Raw genomic sequence first — 23,947 nt, 5'->3', positions numbered from 1 at the left:
TGTTCACAGGCTTTTGATACTGCAGGTATCTGAGAGAAATTTGTGATTTCTCAGGTAAGCCTCCTTGCTTGTGATGGTGACTGTCATCCAGAGTAGAAGGAGACTCATGAGTCACAGACATTTTGCATCCACTGAATTTTATACAACACATAGAACGCAGAATTAGGGGAAAGCATGAAGAGTGGACTCAATGATTAATGTGGAAAACAGAAGTTTTTATGGGATTACTAAGAATGGCATCCTGGTTCTGTATTTTTTGTAGCTAGTTACATGTATAAGTCAGAATCTGGGTCTATCCTCATGAGTAGATTTCTGATTGTGAAAACCAAATGCACAGCAGCATCTGGAATTAAATGGCTGCTGAAGCATAAAAGGGAAGGACTTGAAAAATCTAACTTTGAAATATTAGTAGAGGTTTTCATATCTGATATTTACTCAGTTGACATTTTCAAAAAATAGAGTGTTTTCCCCCTTCCTCAAATTTCTGTAACATAAAATGTCAGTAGGAGCTTATAGAGGGATCCAGCCCAGTCACTGCAGCCCCCAGATCTTTCTGGCATGATTAATAATCAACTGACTTAGAGGAATGGCTCAACACCATGTTTCTTTGCATTCACAACCTCAAACTCACAGATCTTCTCAACAGCAAACCAAGAAATTTATGACAGCTAACAGCTAACATGGATGAAATCTGGCTTATGCTAGGTCATGCATTCATTATCATTTAATTGTTCTGAAAGAAAATAAAGTAATGCTCTGCATGTGTGCATCTTTGAGCCAGAAAGCTCACATGAGAGGGTATTGACTGATTTAGTACTATACTGCCCATTTTAGGATTACACATTTGTTTATCAACTTTCTTGGTGAACATAGCATTTCCAGCAATGCAGTTAATGCATCTTATTTTAGTGGTAAAGAGAAAAGATCCCTGATGACATGGCCCGGACCCCTGTTACAGCTCCCACCCTCCTGGCTCACTTGGGCTCTTAGGTGGCACATCCAAGGCTACCAGCATGGTTAGGGCTCAGTCCTCCTGGCTAGCAATTAAAAAGCCACTTGGGCAGGCAGAAAATAGGCTGTTTTCAGAGTGGTGCTCCTGTGATGCAACCCCAGCATGCTGGGCTGAAGGGTGGGGGAAGGAGTTTTACCTGTACTACAGAACAGTCATGGGCTGGGACAAGTGCACTTGGTTATGTTCATAAATATATAAAAGTTTAGTCTTAGGAACTTGAGATGCTTTGAAGATGCCTTTAGAGGATGCAGCTGGGAGTCCCATAAATAAGTGATTTTAGTCACAAATGTTTTAGCTGTGGTACTTTTCAGTCTGCTTTTTATACAGGGAGATTCATTAGATTTAATGAACAGATATTTAACATGCATTAGTTCTGCTTTTCCTTTTAGCATGCATATTCATTTTCTCTTTAGTGATTGAAGTAATAATTATAGTGCAGCATCATTTAATAAAGAAATATGAAAAACATAACAGTCCATCAGACTACCTCAATATATCAAAGCGCTATGATACATACAATATGAAGGTTGCACTTTATATGTGAAGATTTAAAATTGCAAGTATGAATTTATTGCATCTTAGAAAGCTTTTGTGAGCTAGAAAGTAATAGCATACATCTTTCTAGCTGAGACTCATTCAGATGGCCTGAATTTATATCATTTACCAAAGAGAAGACAGTAAATCTGTTACCAAGAGAGGAAGCAGATATTGTGGCCTCCGTGTTTATACTACAGCTTACAGAAAATACTGCAGAAACTGGAGGTGTTTACAAATCTGTTAAAGTGATAATATTTATTTTCAGTGCTCTGCCTGATTTATATATGAGCCTGTAGCATGAGCAGTCTAGTGACTTCTCACATTTCCTATCAAAGCATCATTAAAAACTCATGTCATCCACAGGATTTTAAAGGCTATGCACTGCGGATAGAATTCCCATGAAAGGCATAAAAATGATGTGATGACATCAGGAAAACTGTGGTTACAGAAGTATGTATAACAGAATGGGAGTGACACCTGTTCCTTGTTCCACTGCAAAGCTTTCAACCACTCCTAATCCCCCTCTTCCACAGAATATCTAAGAAAAAAAAAAAGTATTAAGTTCTCCTGAAGTAGAAGATATTTTTGCTATGAAGATTTCTTCAGTATGAAATTTTGATTTTGGCAATTTTTACATAGGCTAGGACTAAAATAATGTAGATTAAATATAGTTCTTTTACATATTCTAATGAAATTCCACCCTAATCATCTCATCTCCAGCTTCCTAAGAACCTGATGACCAGCTCTTTTTTGCAACAACCCTTGTATTTGCATTGAACTTCTCTTTTAAAAGGATGTCTTTCTTTTTCTAGCTTTGAGTTTTGCAACATGGAGTTGGATCCTTGTCTATGGCTGCATTCATGGAAACCTCACAAAGGGAATTCACTGTTATTCAACAACAGTTAGCTCTGTCAGTTTTCAAAATATAAACATTCATTTTTCACAAGGTTTTAAGTAGCACTAAATGTAGCACTGTGGGGTATTTACAACATCCAGTTTTTATCACTCAGATGCCCTCAGCTGTCCAGCTATTTTAAGAGAATGATTTTATCAAGAAGACTTTAGGACAGGACTTATTGTGGTACTGAGAATAATTTCTGGCAAGATACTCTTCAGCTTGCTATGCAAGAAGCCAGGGTAGCCCAGGCAATTTAGTACTTAACTCCTGTTGTCTCCTTCTGCTCTCCAGGTTACATAATTATCTTAATATGAAAACTCAAAAGTTATTAATTACTTACTTCTTAGTTATTATAGTTTAATAATTTTGTGCATTTAAAACACTAAAATTCCTTCACAGTCATTCTGTGTGTGCAATTTTTGGTCACAACAGAGCTAGTTTTCTTCACAGGAGCTGGTATGGGCTGTGTTTTGGATTTATGCTGAGAACAGTGTTTATAATTCAGGAACAGTTTAGTTACTGCTGCCCAGAGCTTGCAGAGAGCCAAGGCCTTTTCTGCTCCTCTGAAGAGAATCACTCTGATGGGAACCACTGATGAGGCTGGGGGTGGGCAGAGAGTAGGGGGCACACGGATGGGACAGCTGAGCCAGCAGACCAGAGGGTTCTTGCCCACCATATGGCATCTTGCTCAGCAATAATAATAACCTGGATGCTGGTGGGGACTGGCAGGGGCTGCCCTTCCTCTGGGACAGGCTTGGTGCTGAGTAATCCTTTTCTATCACGTTTCCCCCCTGAATTTGCTTCCCTTCCTCCCTTTCTGGTGGTTTCTTTCCCTTCCTTATAAAAAGATTAGACTGCCTTTATCCCCACCCACAAATTTTTGCACTTTTACCTTTCTGATTTTCACCTGGGGAGGGGAGAGAGAGTGAGCAGCACGGTGGGTTTGATCTGCCTGCCTGTGCTGAACCACAATCCTGTGGCTCCTAGAACAAGGGTGAATATTGTCCAGAAAATCAGTTACATTTTTGTTTATATAATTTTTTGTTGTTTGAGCTTTCATGAATCCACCCTCTGTGTTTTTAAGCAAAAAAATCACACCCACATTTCATGCTCTGGTATTCTAGTTTTCAGTAATTACCAACGATTGATTTCATATTAGCTGACAATAATTTACATGACAACATGTAGGAGAGAAGAAAATGCCATTTACTGTGCACATTAATGGGTAGGGAATTAAATAAGGTTCATACATTTCTTGAAGTGTGCCTTAATTTCATAATCTATTCAAATTATTGTTCAAAAAGCATGAGTTCTACAAGATTTGGGTTTCTTTTTCTAAACTCAAAAATCCTGGATAAGTTATTATTAGTTATGTTTCTGCAATACTCCTGATATTAATAGCCTGTCTCATATAAAGAAGCTAAAAGGGCTAGCAGGGTTTCTTACTGCAAACATTCAGTTCTAGGCTGCCAGATGCTGCTAAGCAGTTGTTGTAGCAGTTTATCCTAGAGCTATTTATAATTAGCTAGTAACTGATTATTCATAACTTGACAGATAAATACATCATGCACAATTAATAAATAACAAAGCCAAGCCAATCCTCAGGATATATTTTGCTTTGTGAAGGTAGAAGACCATACTTGCATGAAAGATTCAGGTTGAAATTTATGTCTAAAGTGGAGTTTTCCTTTCCTTTCCCTTCCCTTCCCTTCCCTTCCCTTCCCTTCCCTTCCCTTCCCTTCCCTTCCCTTCCCTTCCCTTCCCTTCCCTTCCCTTCCCTTCCCTTCCCTTCCCTTCCCTTCCCTTCCCTTCCCTTCCCTTCCCTTCCCTTCCCTTCCCTTCCCTTCCCTTCCCTTCCCTTCCCTTCCCTTCCCTTCCCTTCCCTTCCCTTCCCTTCCCTTCCCTTCCCTTCCCTTCCCTTCCCTTCCCTTCCCTTCCCTTCCCTTCCCTTCCCTTCCCTTCCCTTCCCTTCCCTTCCCTTCCCTTCCCTTCCCTTCCCTTCCCTTCCCTTCCCTTCCCTCATGACAACTGTCATTAAATTTGCCCAAAGTTAATGGGCAACCAAAATAACAACCTCTTGAAGTTGTCTCTAGCTGAGAAAAGCTCCACAAATAGCATTCTTCAAAACTGTCTCACTACTGATAAAACTACTTGAGAAGAAGGCACAGTAAGACTCCAGGGCATAATTAGTTAAGCCCTGAATTTCAGTGTCTAGTTTGGCTTATTTATTCATCCATTTCTTGTCAGAATAGGCCAGATCCTTGGACCTTACTATCTGATAGAAAACCATGTTTTGATAAGCATGATTTTTCCTTTCTTTCCACCCCCTCCCCTCATTTTGTTTATATTGATTGCAAGGGGTTTCCTCTGCTGGAGCAGAAAGCTGGCCTATCCTGCCAACATTTTCTGTATTACAGAGTGGGATTTCATGGTAATTATGCCAATGTATTTTTATGGTTGGAAGTAGGAGCTTCCTTTAAAATGCTTTCAAAATGCAATGGTATACAAATAAATTTCTCTCTTCTATCTTCTCCCAAGCTTTAATGTGCAGTGTCTTTTTGCCAAAAACAAACAAGTGGAATTGAATAGAAGTGCAGAACTCAGTAAGTGTATAAAATGATGGTTGCATGGCTCTTAAAAATCCTAATGTAAGTGACAATATTTTTCTGTTGTAAATTGTCAATGCTCCTGGAACTAGATTTCAGCTCTTCAGCAAAGAACTTTTTCTTGAGTTTCCTTCCAGCCCAAGTGTTTTGCAGTTTGTGAAGTCTATCTTGATCAAACTTCTGTGTGAGATATTGATAAAGTTGCATAATGCAAAGGTACAACTGTCTCAGTCCAGTGAAAGCTGTTATAACCAGCAGGGGCTTGTGCTACTTGTGCTACTCTCCATGAAACAGCACCTTCTTTTAAGCTTATATTTTTCGGCCTCAGAGAACAGAAATAAGTTCAGTGCCTAGGGAAACATTTATTTTAGAAAATGGTGTAAGGCCTCTATTGTATTGAAAGAAGAAGGAATTTCAAACTTCAATAATGTGACCTTTTTGCCTGAATATCCTTTTACAATGCTGTAGAAACCCCCTGTGAAATGCAAGGCTATATTTCATGGCTAAATATGGACTATACAGTACCTATGAAGTGCTTTTTGTTGATTTTTCTTTTTTAGTCCATCAGAGCAATATTCAGCTCAATATCTCAGTCATTTTAGATTGAAAGAGATTAGTTTTGCAATAGCAGATATCAATGAAACACACATCCAGTGCTAAGTTAATCAGACCTCAAAGCCATTTTCTCCAAAGCAAGAAGGGCATAAACACAGTCAGAGGAGTGCTCTCATCCTTGCTGTTGGCATTGTTCTAGGAAGCAGAGGAAAAAAAGCTTGACAGAATTGCCATTCATCACTTTGTGTTCCTGTTTGAAACATACAATGAGCTCACTGTTTTGCAAGGAGAAAAAGTCAGTTATTAACTCAAGCAGTTTCTATTCAGGAGGAGATTATGGGGAATAGCAGCCAGACTACCAATCTAATTTTTGTGAGATATATTCTAGTGTCCATTTCTTTTTCACTGACAAATTGTGCTGGTTTTGGCTGGGGTAGAGTTAATTTTCTTCACAGTGGCTGGTGTGGGGTTGTGTTTTTATGCTTCCAGTTCTCTCCTTGATTCTGCTGGTGGGGGAGAGAGTGAGCAGCTGCATGGGGCTTGGATTCTGGCTGGGATAAACCATGACAGAAATGTAAAACAGGCCCAGAAAACTCAGTTTCGTGGCATGCAGTAGGAGACAGTTTCTATCTGAAATGGTTGTGTCTGCAGCTATTATGGGAGCTCAGAACAGGCACAGTGATTGCTGGGATGGAGCAGATCTGTTACCCTGACTGCCACAGTGCTCAGCACAGTCAGGAGCACCTGGCTCACATACAGCTGCTTCTCTGCTGCCATTCCACAAAAAGAATAGAAAAGCACTTGACAAAAACAATATAGTGCAGAAGTGACATGAAGTCAGCTGGAATTAGACTGTGGGACAAAATGGAATGCAGAAGAGTGGCTGGAGTTAGCAGATAGATAAAGTATGGGATTAGGATCTCTGAAGCAGCCTATATTTTAGATCAGATTTCTAGACATATGACATTCTTGTGATACACCTGGTTTCTTTTTATAGTCATTTTCCTCACCTGACAGCATTTTTCCAAGATGTGGCCATTGAAAGTTGCTGTATCTTCCACCTGGGCCTTTGAGTTTCTTGGCCATGTACCTCTATTTCTCCTGATTTTAAGATATTCTGAGAATGGTATCATGGCATACATTTATTTCACTGATTTTGGTGTTTTTTGTTTTTTTGTTTGGTTGGTTTTTTCGGACTTTTTTTTTTGTTTTGTTTTGGTTTTTTTTTTTTTTTTTTTTTTTTTTTTTTTTTTTTTTTTTTTTTTTTTTTTTTTTGTAATGAAGAAATCAGTCAAAAAGGTGGCCAGAGAGAAACACACAAACATTTTATACCTGACCATGGTGCTGTTGTTGATATAAAGCAGACGCAGCCTGCAACTACCTGTACTCCCTGGTCTATACATGCAGTCCCCAGCCATGGTCTGCCTGCACCTTTCCCCAGCACTGATCCTGCTCTCCTGAGATCACAGGAGTGTCAGGATCTCTGAAGAGAGGCCATGAGTCCACAAAAAGCCCAAGTGGTGACACCTCAGCCTGTGAGGCATCTGGAGCCTTCTGGCTGCCATCTGTGGAGGAGAGGAAGGAAAGGCATCTCAGCTCCCACAACAGGGCTTCAGGTGACTCTGAGAGCTCTCTGAGCTGCCTGGCACTTCAGAATTCATAGAAGTGGATTAGAACAAGTGCATTGGCAGTGATGTGGAGATGGAAGTGACTGTCCAGGCTTGGCTCCATCATTCCTGATAAATGCTTCTCTTCCCAGCCCCTGACCTTGTCCATATGTGCCAGGAAGGGAAACAGTCTTCTTGTATATCTAGTGGATATTTTAGTGAGAGACTCAGCAAATCAAGGAATCTTTTACTTTCATTTTTTACCTGATTAAGCTGTTTATCTGAAGCCTTTTAAGCAAAATATAGCTGAGGAGACAAGTTCCCCAACAATCAGATTTCCCCAGAGACTGAATCTGGGACTTTAACTAAACCTGGATTAGTGAAGCAATCTGTTATCAGAGATGTTAGAAATCATTATCAGGTTGAGGGTTTTGCTTGTTTGGTTATTTGTTTGTTTGGCTGTTTTTTTGGTTTTCTTTTTCCTCAGAAGACTGTGGTGGAAAGAAAGCTTTCCTGAAAAAGCACAGAAGAATCTTCAGTGGGTGAGAGACTGCAGTTATTGTCTATAAATCCAAGATCTAGTCTAACAAGTAGGATGAATTACCAAAATAATATGTCTGTCATTTTAACAGAAAAGATAAATGTATCAGTTTTGGTTTGTGTTGGGGTTTTTATCCCCACTAAAACTAAGACAGTATTTTTATCTAGGACATGGGTTAGGCATGTAGCACATACATATAGTGATCTTCTTGCTAAGAAATATGCTCTGTAATGACACACAGCATATAGAAAATCAAATTTTGTCTATTGTACAACAACATAAAGGGGAAAAAATTAGCAGCTCACCTTTTGTGCCCTGCGCTTGTCTGCTCGTTGATTCTGGTGGTATATACGGCTGAAGTTGGAGACAATCACAGGAACTGGCAGAGCAATGACCAAGACACCACTCAGGGAGCATATTGAACCAAAAATCTTGCCAGCTATTGTCTTTGGCACCATGTCACCATACCTGGGTTAAAGAAAACAAAAAGCTCAGAAAAGACAAAATCTCTTCTAGTCATTTAATTTCATAATTAATTAATTCTACAATATATTTTACTTCTCTTGCAAATAGTACTTGCTGCATATAGATAACGCTTTTACACATATTCTCACATGTACAGCATGCCCATTGTTGTGCACAAATAATTTTAAGTTGACATAAATTTTGGGTCTCCTGTCTGTCAAACTGGGGACAGGTAAATCACCTCTATTGAAATGGAGAGAGAATGACCTTGCTAAGAAAAAAAAAATCAGTGTTGAAGTTCAGTTCTTATGCTGTTTGCTTGTTGAAAGAGCTCATCAATTTCACTGGCAAGATCTCAGAGAGACCACTTGGTAAATTAGATACTAAACTGAATAATCTATTGTCTCAAGTTGATATAGTACTTTCATTTAGCAGGGTGACACATTTTTGCAACAGGTTTCCCAGGAGATCATGGACTTTCTATCACTGCATTTTTTCAAATTTGGCTAGACAGAAGCATGGCTGACCCAACTTGTTGATGACATGAGAAGCTGGAGTAGTTGAGTTCCAGATGCCCCTTCTATGGTCTAGGTGAAAGCAAACATTAAATTCTCAAGCCACCAGCAAGCAAGCAAGCAAGCAAGCAAATTGTAACTGCAATCTTGGCAGTGCTCAGAATTACTAAAGCTACCACTTTTCTTTATGATATTGGATGTTTTGTTCAGTGAGTAAGAACAAAGTGTTACTTATGTATGTAAAGGCACTCTAGTGACAATTTATTAAGAGATTTTAGCTCTTTGCATTTTGCTATATTCTATAGGGGACAAGTATATAATTACATACTACAGAGTTTAGTAAAAAGATGGATTACTTTCAAGTACCATTCAGTTTTTAGCTTTATTGGATTTTAAGTTATTGTGAAACATTGATTTTAGCTTGTGAGTTTAGTATGCTTGCGAAAAGAGAGATAGCACACTCCCTTTTACAAAGAATTTATAAACTCTTAACACGAGAAAAGTTAAGAAATAAGAGTGTGGGGGAACAGTGCTTAGAAAATACTATCTGGAAAATAAAACCTATCTGTTCAACAGGAACTGGAAAAATAGTAGAGAAGAAGGGGGAAGTCTTCAAGTCAGTGTCCAAATTGTGTACCTAATGACAAGGAGTGAGACGAGGATAAAAGAGTGAGGATCTGGGATAATGGAGAAACTATATGAAGTTGGAGAACACCTTCCAGCAATGAGAGCTCAGCTCATGTCAAAAGGAGGTGAAAATGAATGGTTTGCATTTTTTGGGATATGAAGAAAGTGTTGAACATAAATTTTCAAATAAGTTGTCATCCAGGCAGATATAATATAGATGACCAAGTCTTAGACTATTGACATAGATTATGTTGTGCTAAATAAATATTTGGTTGCTTTACTAAGTATGTCCACATGTAAAATAATCACATGAATAATATAATTCATATTTCTGCCAATATTCCCCTTCCTCCCCACACTTACTAAGAATTTGAATGCTATTAGTTTCTCATTCTGTGACATGGCAGGATTGCATGAAAAATACATAATTTAACAGAATCTATCTTTTACACAAATAGTATAATTTGTCTCAATTAAAGATATCTAAAAACTGGAAGAAATACTAGAAAGAATGTCATGCTTTCCTTCACATCAACATTTGTACCCCACAGCATAGGCATTTTTGATGCTTATCTGTTCCTAAAGCCTGAGCTGACTATCAATGGTATGCATGACCAGCTGTTCTTTTCTTTGGGCAAGGAAGTGGATAAATGACCTTTCAAGGTCTCTTTGACAAATGGGATCCCCAACACCTTGCTAACCCCATTTTTTCCAGGCAGAACAATAGAAAAGCAGTGGGCATAGGGCCAGGTTGGTGAGCTTTGTAAAGAACTAGGATCAAATCACTGGTAAACATTTCTGCTTTACACTATTCATTAGTTTTACTTCATTCTTACAGATACAAGTATTTTCATATATTGGGTCAAACTGTGTAAACAGAAACCTGACACAAACAGATGTTGAAATGCAAAATTTACACATGCCCAGTACTAGATCTCTTAAATTATATTTCTTAAATGAGATTCCTAAATCTATATTTAGATCTCATCACTTGAAATGCTAAACTGCTGAACCCCCATAAGCTTCCATTGTGACTGATGGCAGCTGTGGACAGAAGGCACTGCTGGGTCTAATTAATTTGGCTCAGAGATATAGTTCATCCTGTTGATAATGTGACACTAAAATTATATGAATCAAGACCAAACTGAAGCTTTAGGAGCTGTGACAGGAACCACAAACTCAGTGACATAAGCAGATGCCTTTTCATGATATTTTAGTGTTGCAGAGTAAAATAAAGAAAAAAAATTAGGATTGTTTGACACAAGAAGGTATTTTGCAATATTTTTCTTACCTTCTGGACAAAATGTCATACAGATGCTTAAACTGCTTACTTTAAAATAATTTACTTTCCATTACTTCTCTTTTTAGCATGCATCAGTTGTAATACAGCAACTTTTTCCAAAGGTAATGTTGTTTGTTATTTAGTGCTAGTAATACCTTTGGCATCATTAATAATTCTTACATAATTAGTTTTTCTCCTTTTGCTAGCCACTGTGTTGGAGTTGTTTAAATAAAATTATGGTCAGAAGAAATTAATTCAAATAAATTATCTCACAGGGTGAGAAACATATTTGGCTACTTTTGTGACAAAGCAGAGGTTTTGCTACATTTGCCCTGGTTAGCTTTGCTCTCCTCTGGGACAGTGACACAGATTTTAGTCCAGTGTAGCCATGACCAGAATTGCTAATGAAGTTCCTCCCCCTGAATTAAACATTACCTTTAGTTATACCTCATATCTCACTAAACACCACCAATGGAAACGGATGACATAAAATGAAGGGAAAATTCCTTCTATAACCCCAACTGCAATTGCTTTATTCTTTGGAAATTCTAAAGTAAAAAAAGAATATAACTCCATTTTCAGATGGCAGGGAAGCTTTGAGGTGCTAGCATTTCAAAGTGGAAAATTTATACTTGATCTCTAAACCAAATTCTAAATTCTGCAGAAAATCTGATTTCTTCAGCCATAGAGACACAACAAATGCAGAATCTTATTAAGCAATTTTCACAGACTCCCTTTTCAAAAGGCAATGATTTTAAGGTTTTATCTAAAGGTTTTATCCAGCCTTTTCTTCAGGCTGGAACTGCAAACATATTCTCCTTATTTGCTGTTTTTCCCTAGTTGCAGTCTTTTCATAGCTTTGTATGTCATCTGTTCTGCATATGTCTATTATTGTAGCCAAAGCTCAAGCCAGTCTTTGGGCATTTATGATTTGTACTGACAATCTAATTTTGTAATGTCACAAGTGTCATCCCAATATTTTATGTTCTGGATGAATGAAGAAAAAGAGGCTTGGTAATGATCCCAGATATCAATCAGGTGCATTCTACTCCAGTTGCCAAAAAGGGAAGGGAAAAGGCTATGACAAACTGTGTGTGTCAATCAAGATATATCAAACCACAAGTCAGAAACAACACGATCAAACTAACGCTGGGGTTTCACCAGACATGGTTCAGACAGGCCAGATGTGCTATTGCCTGCAGTCCATGGATATCTCCTCACTAAGGGACACTGTACAGGGATAATGGATGGATGGATGGATGGATGGATGGATGGATGGATGGATGGATGGATGGATGGATGGATGGATGGAAGGATTTAAAGGCATGTATTTTTGTCTCAGTTTGCATTCATCAGCTGACAGACCACTTTTGCATATTTGACTCCTCATTGCAAGACAGAAAGCAAGCCAGGGGATTCCTTTGTTTTGCAAATACTGTATGTTTCAGAGTGTTGATGTAACAAAGGTGTGATGCAGCACTTTGCATGACAGACTGTGGGGAATGAAATGCAGCTTGAATCACACACAGAAGATGGAGCTCTTGCAGGAACTTGGGAAACACAAATGTATTTGGGGTTACTAAAGCCCAGCCAGTAATCTCAGCACTGCCATGTCAGATCTTACCCATTGACATCCACCTGCCAACACACTACTGCTTTTCTAACTGATGAGTGGAATATATCTGGTGTTGCATACCCATAATTCAAGAAACCTCAGACAACACAGGCTCTATTTGTGGCATCGTCACCAATTCATCTTATTCCTGAATCTAATAAAATCCAGTTTTTAATGGCTGTAAGATGAAATATTTTGTAAGTCAAAGGTCCAGATTATAAATGAAATGATTCATACTTTTTGGGCACTTTTCCTTGACGTGAGAGAAAATATATTTTCTTTATAATCTTAACAAATGAGAGGGACAATGTTGCTTATTTAACTCCTGTTTTTTTCTTTGTTTGAACACAGAAGTAGATTTTTATCTGAGTGAAATATAAGTGCATTGTGGATGTCAAAATAAATAACGACAGAAATTGTAATTTAGCATATTATTGTGTGTGTTACATCAGATTAATATTTGAAATAGCTCACTTTGGGTCAAAACACCCCCAAGTGACCTCTGTATCAAATCGGTAAAATTGGAGAACACATATAGGAAGAATAAATCCAGCACTTGCTTTTTTTCAAAGCCTGGATTCTCTAGGCTGAGGCTGACACACAGTAAGGTTAAAAACCCCTCACTACGATAGGGTTTTCTGACACTAGAGGGCGTGAACGCCATTAAAACCAAATGCAAATGCAGAAACAATTTAAAATGCGTGTTACAGATACATATGCCCTCTTCCACCTCTTTCGAATTAATTTACATTCTTTAAAGAATTATTACATTGATTGAGGTCTGTTGTCTGCTCCCATATTATTTGCTGAAAAGGAAAGCTAGTAACATTTTTTGTTTTCAAACACGTAAAACATGTCAGAAAAGAATGGAGTTGTAAAATAGATGCAAAGACATTAGAATTAACTTGGTCATACTTATTTTAAAAACAAAGGAATTTATGACCAGAGAACAATGGAAATAGTATGAGATCCATGGAAACTAAACACTCTTTGTAGAAACCAGCACAGCTCATATTTTTGCATGTGTGGGGGACAAATCACATTTCCCAGTAGATTTAGTGGGACATCCAGGCAGAGATCAAGATTTCTGCGTGGGATTTGTTTAAAAGAACAGAGCCCTGCCTTTCCAGAGCAAGGGCTATCCTGTGCCTGCTCTGCACAGGGTCGGTGCTTTACCCACTTGAGTGGGATGATGATGATGCATCTGCTCTCTTGGCTCCTGTCTCAGCTAATGGCTCTTTTCCTCTCCTCCAGGAAAAGCCCCAGAGGCTGCTGTGGTGAGAGTCTCAGAGAAGATTATACAGCTGCTCATTGGCCCATGAGTTTAGGCTGCCAGCCACCCACTTGGGCACACATTCACATCCTGGAATAGGAGAGTGGGCAGGAAAAGCAATTCCCATCCTCTCTGACACTACCAAACAATAACCATGGTGAATCTGACTTACTGTGCTGGTTTTGGCCAGGTCTGAAAGTAGCCTAATGATTTTGGAAAAGCAATTTCTAATAATGCAAAATGTTGCTGGTTGTGTGAGGTGCAGAACATAGATTACTTCAAATTTTATTCAGCCTAGGGAGATTCTGCATAGAAATGCAAATAATCTTCCTGCTTTTACTGCTGTGCAAGGCCCTCTGCTGCTCTCTTCTGCCTAGTTGTGATGGACATGGTCCCCTCTGGGTCCACAAATCTTCCTTCAAGTGCTGGCCAGTATGATAATTCATGAATGATGAAAACCACATCTTCTCAGAAGAGGTAGTGCTCCCTGAGTCTTCCAGCCTGCAGTGCAAGAGAATTAAAATACTGCCCCTGCACCCAGATGGGTTAGCAGTTCCTGAAATATAGAATTTCTAATAAAAGTCAGGGGATTTGAGGGGGAGGAGGGTTGTAGTTTTTGTTTTGTTTTCTTTTCTTTTTTGTTTTGCTTTGTTTTGTTTTGTCTGTATGTGCACCAGAGTTTTTGCTTAAACATTTGCACAGGTGGACTTTAGTACATAGAGGAGCAAACACAGGAGCTTTTTCATCGAAAAGTTAAAAGGCTTGGCCAAGGAAACACTCCCAACTTCTTGTAATACAGACCAAGTATCAGATAAGCAAATTCCTTCTGTCTTCCTTTACCATAAAGTATTGAATTCAAAGAGATAAAAGATATCTTTTGTTGTCATCTCTCCCCTACTGAATAAGAAAAGTTAATATCCTACCTGTTCCTGAGTAAATCATCACAGAAGTGTGATGACTGCTCCATCCTGCATGGGGAATTTTTAAGCTGAGGTACAGCTCAGATGACTCCCAACAGCAGCATTACAGTCATAGATATACTACTGAGATGGCATTTCTGTTTGGTTTTTTTCCCCCCAGACTTCAGAACCAAAAATAAGAATGTTTGTTTTTAGAAAAAAAGAGAATGTTTCTGAATGGATGCAACCCTTCATAAGGATAAGAAAAGCAACATAACACTAAAACCTTTCTTGATGTAAAACTTGCAAGCTGCCTTTCCAAGTGTTTCCTAAGTCATGGTGGATGTCAGAATACACTGGCCATCACCCACAGGCAGAGGTTAAAATGTGTCTTCTTTGGAGTTTTCAGGCAAAGGGAGCTTTGCACAACCCTTCACACAGAACCAGGATTCTGTGGCAAGTGCAGGTGCCCTCAGCCAGTGTGGCCCTGCCACTGTCCAAGCCACCTCCTGCCTGAAGGCAACACTGACACTGTGACAATCATTTCAGAAGGTCTCTGCAGAAAGAGCTTGTGCTTCCATACTCCATATTTGCTTAAAGTGATGTAGATATCATGTCCCATTATTGAGTAACTCAGAACTGAGTCTTCCAGCAGTGGTTTTTGTGATGGAGATGCTCTCCTGAGAGAGCTGCCATGTTATTCACTGGGATTTTTAGCTTAGTTTAGAGGATGGAGGACTATAGGTCAGCAATAAAATTAATCAGCTAGACTGCCACACACTCTGCAAAGGATGAGGGGCTCGTTAAGCCTTGCCTTTGTGCTCCCATGGGCATGTGAATAAACCAATCTCCACTAGCTCCCTTCAGAACTAGCAGACTAGCTCTGGGACTTTGCTTCAAGGGAGCAAATACCAGTTAACCACTTTAACTTTGAGATCACTTGAAAAAAGACCATCAGTAAAAATATGGAAGCTAACCATTCTAAGAGTACAAAAAGAAGTTATATGCATAAATCAATACTACAGACATGTCAAATTACATTTGACAATTGCTAAATGGGGTCCTTGTCTAAAGAGAATGCTGTAGATTGTTATATAGCTGCTCCCTAGAGCCTTCAAGCTGCTTGGTAACTAAATGATGGTGAGTTGACACTAATTAGCCATTTATTTCAACATTACATCCAACAACAGATAATATAAATTGCTACTGGTAATAATTTTAAGTGGAATTTCTAAATAAGCATTTCAACTGTGTTGCCTTAAGGATTCAGCCTGTACAGTTACAATTTGGGAGCTAATTCTGTTTTTAAAACACTACTGTATGTGAATGTGAAATGAGTCAGGTTTGAAAGAATGAGTCAGATGTAAGTAAAAATGACTTAGTTTCTTAAAATTATCTTTACTTCTAAGAATAATATGATATCTGATTAGCATTGAATTAATTTATTACTTTGTTGTATTATTTTAGAATTCCAAATCTTTAAGATACCATGGTGATGAGTGGAGAATAAATGCTTGGCCAGATGTTACTTCATAAGATGGCCCAAAGGATTACAGGAAGAATATACTTTTTGGTGTCACTCAAATGTGCATTTTCTGGGGCCTGACACCAACATAAAATTTTTTTCATTCTATTATATGTGAAGTCAAAAGTAACTAAGAGGGAAAAAAAAAAAAAAAGACAATTTGATCTTTGCTCCTGTAATTCTGGCTTACTTCACAAAGGGAAAATGTTCCAGCATCATTGCTCTTAAAAATCAATGACTCATATTACTTAGTTCGGATCTAATTTTCTAAGAGTTCTTTTGTCAGAACATGAACCCACACACAAACACATACATAGGATGAACTGACCACTCTCATAGCTTATAAATGAATAAAAAATGCCAGTAATAGTTCAGACTTTCAGGCTTAAACTTCACCTACCCTAATATTCAGTGTCCAGAATTTAACTTGAAGCAAACAAGCATATAGGGAAAAAGAATCAGGTAAATATACATGATAACCTCATTGAATGATCTTCCATCCTTCAATCACTTGTAGTAGCAACCGAATTTTTTGTTTTTAATTTTGTAGTTAGTAATTGTTGGAGAAAGGGTTGCACTGCCATGGGCTTTATTTTGATCCTCTAAATCTGTGCACATTTCTGGCATTCACAGCCCTGGCTGTACCTTGGTGAGTGTCCTTTTGACTCTCCTGGCTGCAGTTCCTTGTTCTATGTGATGCCCCCAGCCAGATTTTTGCATTCAAAAAAGCATCTGGTGATATTCTCCAGCCACCCTCTTCCTACCTCTTTCATACCTACTTACTTTATCTATTTCCTAGGCTGATAAATGCTGCTCTGTTCATACAGAATCTACTCTCTATATTTGATCATACTCTTTGCTGTTTTTTGAATCTCCTCTATTTTTTTTACACCTTTTACAGGAAAACAAGACCAGAACTGCACACAGTTTCCTAAAAAGGGGTACAGACCAGCTCAGGATAGCTCATATTTCTGGTCCCAACTTGGACAGTGAGCCATTGTTATTCACAATGTTAATGTGTGATTTCCCACTCTTGTTATTTCTCTTCCAAGTCTTTATTGGTGGGAGCTGATAAAATTTGCCTTGCTTCCCAGTTATCTATCACTGAGAGAGGAAAGGGAGCTGCTGGGCTTCTGGCATAGCATGGGTATTTTGATGACTGTCATCACACAATTTGTACAAAATAATCATCAAAATGGCATAGCTCAGCCAGCACCTGTGCTAACAAAGAAAATGCACCCCTAGATTTGTACCAACATTTAGGTTAAAGGGAATGTATCTTTGTACTATGGATATGATTTTTTTACTTTTGGGTTTCTTTGGGTGTTTTTTCCTTCTCCCTTTGTTCTTTCAGAAAATCCTTTTTGGGAGAATTGGATTAAAAAGCAGTATAATGTTAAGAGACTGTGTTTTATATCTCATGGACAAATGAACAAATATGAACCAGGATGAACGCACACCAATCCCAAAGGCTTATCATTTAAAATAAATATATACAAATAAAGAATTTCCAGCAGTCCCTATCTGAGACATTGACTGCAAGCAACATGAACATCTGGCTATAAAAAGCCTCACCTTCAAAAGTAGCACCATTTGTAGCCATTCTTCTCTTCAAAGGTCAGAGGTAAAAGATGGGCAATGCCTTCTGTTCCCTCAGACACCTCATGAGCACATGGAAGATGACAACCCAACACAATCCTGAGTCCTTCTAGGAGTACACTTTGGCAAAATTTTTCAGCATCATGACCAAAATTAGGATTTAACTGTGAAGCATAGATTTTGGTGCAGATTCAAATGCACTTTCTGAAGCCTAGGGTATGTTTTGATGTGCCACCTTCTTCCAACAGAGTTTTCCTATTAGTTGTATGGTTAGATGTATTCTGGGCCCAGTGCTCATCCCAAAGTATTGCTGAAATTTTTATGTAATTCATTTTGCCTATATTTTTCCTTTTAGTTTCAATACTTGTGCTAAATAGCAGCAAATTCAAAACAAAGCATTGGTCTGCCAATCCAATCCTAAATTTCTCTTGAGTATATATTAGCCATCAGGTAAAACTGCTCCAAGTATAAATCACATTAACACTAAAAAGCACTGCAGAAGTTTGCAAGGACAGCCATGGCTCTTTTGTGACAGCTACTGGGTACAGCACTGAGATCTGTGAGCTGATTGCACTTGGGAATGAAATCCAGCTGCTCCCATGTTCAAGTAAAACTCTGACTGACAAGAGGTTTTAGCCACTGCTGACCTTCGTGCTGTTCAGCACTCTAATGGGCAGATCAAGATATAGGTAGGGATGATTCCCAGCAAATTTGCAACTCATGATTTTTTTTTTTTCAGCAGGGCCCATCCCACAGGGAATCTTGCTGCCTCTTTGGGCCCAGGTGAGGGACATTACTAGAAAATTCCATCATGAGATTGAAGAAATTAGTCCTGGAGCAATCAAAATAGATTTCAGGGCACTGGGGTATTTGCTCAAAGGTGTGTGTGCAAGGAGTGTGGTTCAGCAGGGCCAAGTGCATGGTCCTGAGCTTTGGCCACAACAACCCCATGCAGAGCTCAGGCTGGGGGCAGAGGGGCTGGAAAGTGGCCCAGCAGAAAAGGACTTGCTGTGGGTGGCTACAACAGGCTGCAAAGGAGCCAGCTTGTGCCCAGGTTGCCAGGAAGTGCAGTGGCACCCTGGCTTGTATCAGAAGTGGTGTGGCCAGGAGGGAAAGGGCTGTCTGTCCATAGTCAGCCCTGCTGAGGCCACACCCCAAGCCCTGTGTCCAGTTCTGAGCCTCCAGCTCAGGAGCGACATTGGGATGCTGGAGCAAGTCAGAGATGGAGCAAAGAAGCTGCTGAAGGGCCTGGAGCACATTCTAATGAGGGGGTCTGAGGGAGCTGGGGCTGTTTAGTCTAGACCCAAGAGGATCAGAGGGGACATTGCTCTCTACAGACACCTGCAAGGGAGCTGTAGCCAGATGGGGGCTGGCCCCTCCTGCCATGCCTCAGGGAAGGATGAGAGGGAATGGCCTCACATTGCACTGCAGGAGGTTCAGATTGATATTAAAGAAAAACCCCAAAACCTCTGAAAAGAGTGGTTAGGCATTGGAATAAGTTGCCCAGGGAGGTGGTAGAGTGACCATCTCTGGAAGTGTTCAAGAAGTGTCTGGTGTGGCATTTGGGGTTGTGGTTTAGGAGTGGTTACAGTGGTGCTGGGTTGGACTAGATGATCTTGAAGGTCTCTTCCAACCCTGGTTATCCTGTGATTCTGTAAAGTTCCCAGACTCCAATACAGGCTTGCTTTTGCTGATTGGCACACCTTCCAGCTTAAAACCATTCCGGGTCTTCTTTCATATATTTAGTCCCATTAGACAGCACAAGCTTAGTATGTTAAAATACTGATAGGAGAAATATTTTTAAATGTTTTTGAAATAAAAAATAGAATTATTTCTTTCTCCTTAAAAATAGTCATCCTCCCAACCTTCTATTTATCACTTGTTTTGCTTCACATATTTTCACCTCCCTTGAAAATAGGCTTTTGTGTCACATTCAGCACTGGCCAATTAGGCCAAGCTAATTTTTGCTTGCCAACACAACCACCAATGGATCAGTATTATTTTTATATTCCTTCAGGCAGAGCTGAAAAACATGAAATAGCTTTTGTCAGTGTGACACAGCTACTGGCCTAAGTCTCTAGGGATCTCTGCCAAATATTGAATACTTCACTTATTTTTTTCTCTAATGCCTACTTGAAATCTGTTCAACCAAGTGTAAAAAGTACTCATATATTTTTATACACACACAAACACATATGATAAATGATACAAGATATATCATTATATATGATACACTCTACATTTTATATTAAACATACAAACTTAGGTAAGACTAAGAACTTTCCCTGTAAAGTAATAATAATTCCATTGTAAATCTTTTGTGCACTAAAAGATTTATCCCAGTTCAGTCTTAGTGTCCCTTTCTAGCTAGTAGTCAAGTGAGGAATTTTTTTGAGAATATCTACTGCTATTTTGCATCAGAAATTAAGCTCTCTCCTTTTTATGACATTTTTCATGCCCTCATATTTAGAATATAGTTGAGAAAACATATAAGCTTCAACAGACCATTTACTAATTTTTATCTTGGTCTAACAATCTTTTTTTCTCTCTTTTTCAATTTCCAGAGATTTCTGAACTTGCTCAGGTAAGTTCAGGAGAATCAAAACAACTCATGTACTTCTAGTCCAGCAAAACAAAAGCCTCTTCTCAAGGCTCTGCACAATTCAGCTTTCCATCAGTGCTAAATCACTCCAAACCTTGAAAGAAGCAGGTGATGCTATAGCCTGGCAGAGTAATCAGTTCAGCTGAGCAAAGTTATATCCCCTTTCTTGCAAAGAAACCAAGAGCCCGTGTGAGCTGCTCTGCCCAGGGACAGCTTAACCCTCACCCTCCCAGCCACCAGTCACTGCCTCTCAGCCAGTAAAAGCTTGGTGCTGCACAGTATATGTAATTTAAATATGGAAATTGGCAACCACTACAGTTAAAAGTCGAATTATTGAATCAATGGTTTCAGTTGTCCTTTCTTCACCAAATTGTGCAGTGTGGAACTTGACTGCTTAACCACGCTTCCTCTGAGTCTCCACACACATTTGAATGTGTATCTTTGGAGATGGCAGTGTAGCAGCATGTTACAAAGAACAGAAATGGGTCTGCCTCTGCCAGCTCTGCTATTGCATTTTGTAATGTGACCTCTTGTGTGCTAGTAATTGGACTCAAGCCACCAATGAATCTCTGAACATTAGCACACTGCAATGACACAGTAATGACTTTCTGTCACTACTAACCCCATTCCTATTTGAATTCATGTCCCATGACTGAGAGGTTCTGTTTTTCACTACCAATCCTCTCAGTCATCCAGGCATAAAGCTTCATAATGCTGACCACTACTATTCTTTTCACAAGTAGCAAAGAAATAAATTTTCCATTTTTTTTCCCCATTTTAAAGAAATGTTTTCCTCTCTGTCATATACAACATTTTGAAACTTTTTTTCAAAATTCACCTTTTTAGAGATTGCTAATAAGCCTTGAATGGGTTGCTCAGAAATGGAGCTTCTGGACCACTAAATGTAATTTCATTACATTTTAAAATGCAAACTCTGTGAAGTTTCAGTATTCATTAAAAAGTCTGGAGCTTTGTAGAAAATTTGTCATATGCCAATGGTAAACAGAAGGATTTTGGAAGGTCGCATGAGACTTCTTTTCCCAGAGTGATGCAAATACATATTCCCTACATGTGTTGCCAAGAAATCATGCAACAGGGAATGCTGAAAAGGGATTTTCTCAATCTCTTCCTGTGCAGCCTGTATTTCATAAAATGCTTATAAACATTCAACAGTCCAACCCTGGTTTAATTGAATAATCAAACCATAGCTACAAGAAGTCTTGTTATTTTTTTTTCCAATTAATTTTAATTTTTGAATTTCAACATGAAGAAAACACTATCTGTCAAAAGTGAGTAATATCTTTGGAGGCTGGAGCTTTCATGAAAGGTCCAATCCCTCATGAAAACTTTTTGATCCCAGCTATCCAACAGATGGTTTGACTGCACTCAACACCAAGGCTGGAACTCAGAAGGAGCACCTGCATTTTTCCTCAGCTTTTGGAAGGAAAACTTTATTCTGTCTCTCCCTTCTTCAGGTTTTGAAAGACAATCCTGTTTCACTTAAGATGATGGCTCCTTATATTTTTCTACAGAATGCAGCCCTCCTTGTAGCATCGATCTGGTTTCTGTGAGGGACTAGGAATTCAGTCTCACAGCACTACTTTGGCTTTTTTCCCACCAATTGGCTTACACTGACCTTCCCCAGAGGGCAAACTCCATTTTTAGGTGTCTAATTCTCTTGTCATTATTTGGCACAGCCTGTGTGCAAAGTGTTATGCCTGGTAATTAGATACTGCAGTGCTCAGGGTTGTGACACAAGACTTTCTGAATCATTAATATTATGCCTCTGCTGTAATTCTTTGCCTTTCCAAAGGTTGTGTGTCATGCTCAGAGAAATGCTGTGGTGTGTCAGACATTGGCCTGAAAGCACTACAAAAGTTGCTTTTTTAGTAGAGATTCCTGTGCTGCAAAATAAGGGCTCCTGCTTATCCACCCGCTGCAGTGAGTTACCCAAATCAGAGATTCCTGAGCATTTTGAACTATGCACCAGTTTGAACTACTGCAAACCTTTAGAATTACATGGTCAACTGAGAGACTATAAAAGTTATATATTGCAGGTCATTTATCTTGGCCCTGCAGACTGTGTTTTTGGACCCCTAGATGTAAACAATAACAAGAAAATAAAGGTCCCCCTCACCAGTGCTCTTGCCACAGCTGAAAGATTATTTGCTGAGCCCTCTCTCCAGCTTGACCTCAACATTCACAGCTGCATCAAAGAATAACCTACTAGTCTCTACCTGTCTCCAAGTATAACCATATTTGATGTATTTGTCTTTCTGTATGTCAAAATCCATTGGGAACTCTAACCAATATCTGGAGTTCTCATGCTTAATTTTCCTGTGCCATTCACTGTAAGTTTTGTCCTTGGGTTTTAAATTTCTACTCAGCCTTTTGGTTCAAACTGTGTTTCTTTTATCTCTACAACAACAGACACGGTTTAATGAGTAATTCCAAACCCTCTCCTTTTTATGCATTTTCAATTAGTTTTGCTTCTCACCCAGTATAAATCACTTTCCAGAGACCTTTATATAGCAGGTATTCTGTCCTTTTCTGCTGTCAGGTTTGTTGTTTTCAGTGTGTTGAGCACTGTTCTCCTTCCTTTTCTCCTTGACTTTGTTATTGTAGTTACTTTCTTATTTGTTCCTACATTATAACTGCACAGCTTTGGCACTGGAGCAGGAATCCTGGGAGCAGAGTGCTAACGCTGCACTCCTGGTGCAAACAGAATGCACACCTCAAAGCTCTCCTTCTCCATGAGCCACCTGACAGCTGCCCCCTGGGTTCCCATGGATTTTCACCTCTGTACAGAATTTGTGTGTCCAGGGAGTGAGTGAAGAAATGACCTGCTGGCCTCGAGCTGTTACATGGTGCAGAGGCAGAAGAGTGACAGGCATGGCTTCACACCACTGCTGAGGATGCTGTGCTATGTTGCACACACTTATCTGCAGAAGTGACTCTCTGTTCTCCTGTGGGAAATGGTACCTGGTGTTTCACGATTGCAAGGACTCTTAAACCAACTTATAGCCCAGAGATTCAAGAGTAGTGTCTTCAAAAGTAGTATTTTCAAGTGCAGTATAGTTTCCAATGACTGATTAGGGTTGTATTCTAACCTCATTACTACAGTTTCACCTATGCCAGAGGGCTTTTTTGAGTATCCACTTTCAGCTCAAAGTATCTGATGCTTGTGATCTGACTCACAATCTGTATCTGATTGGAGAGGAGGACCCATCAATGCTGATAGTAATTCTCCTTCTTGTGATAATAAGGCACACTGCTTAATGAGGTAATTAGCATGATTCATAATAATTTTTATTTTCTGCAAGAGATCTCTCATGCTTTTGCAGAATATAATGTGATCTCACAATTGTGCTAGTCTCTTGTACCCTGCTTAACTCCACCTGGTACCAGACCAGAGGTTCTCTTTGATGCTGTGTTTCACCCCCAGCTACAGTGGCAGGATCCTTCTTATGGGAAGAACATGAATCTGCTCCACTGTCACAGCCACTGCCAAGATCACAGCAATCTTGTTCTTTTAATTTCCATACATAGGATTTCTTCTAGACCTACAAAATCTGAACTAATAATACTTTCCATAGAAAGAGCATGATTATTCAAGAATCTGATCTGTGACTTCTGTCATATTTTCTGGCTTTTCTCTGGTGCTTTTAAATCATCTTTCACCCTGCTGGTAAACTTTAGAATGTGAGATCTCAGAGTTACTCGTGCTGGAGAGGACAGATCAGTTCTGGGTGTTAAACACCTAAAAAACCACTAAATTACATTTAATTG

At 39.2% G+C, this 23,947-nt stretch overlaps 1 protein-coding gene across 3 annotated transcripts in view; it reads right to left on the bottom strand.

Moving 5' to 3' along the window:
• KCND2 (potassium voltage-gated channel subfamily D member 2) overlaps nucleotides 1–23,947 on the bottom strand; it is a 259,153-nt gene that overhangs the window by 11,460 nt on the left and 223,746 nt on the right. For all 3 annotated transcript variants that reach the window (XM_079303060.1, XM_079303061.1, XM_079303062.1), the window contains one exon: nucleotides 8,062–8,224. In XM_079303060.1, the coding sequence (XP_079159186.1) occupies nucleotides 8,062–8,224 (163 nt within the window). The remainder of the gene's footprint in view (nucleotides 1–8,061; nucleotides 8,225–23,947) is intronic.

This window comes from Erithacus rubecula (assembly GCF_903797595.1).
Source record: "Erithacus rubecula genome assembly, chromosome: 4".
NCBI classification, from domain to species: domain Eukaryota; kingdom Metazoa; phylum Chordata; class Aves; order Passeriformes; family Muscicapidae; genus Erithacus; species Erithacus rubecula.
This window is presented reverse-complemented; position numbering and strand designations above follow the sequence as displayed.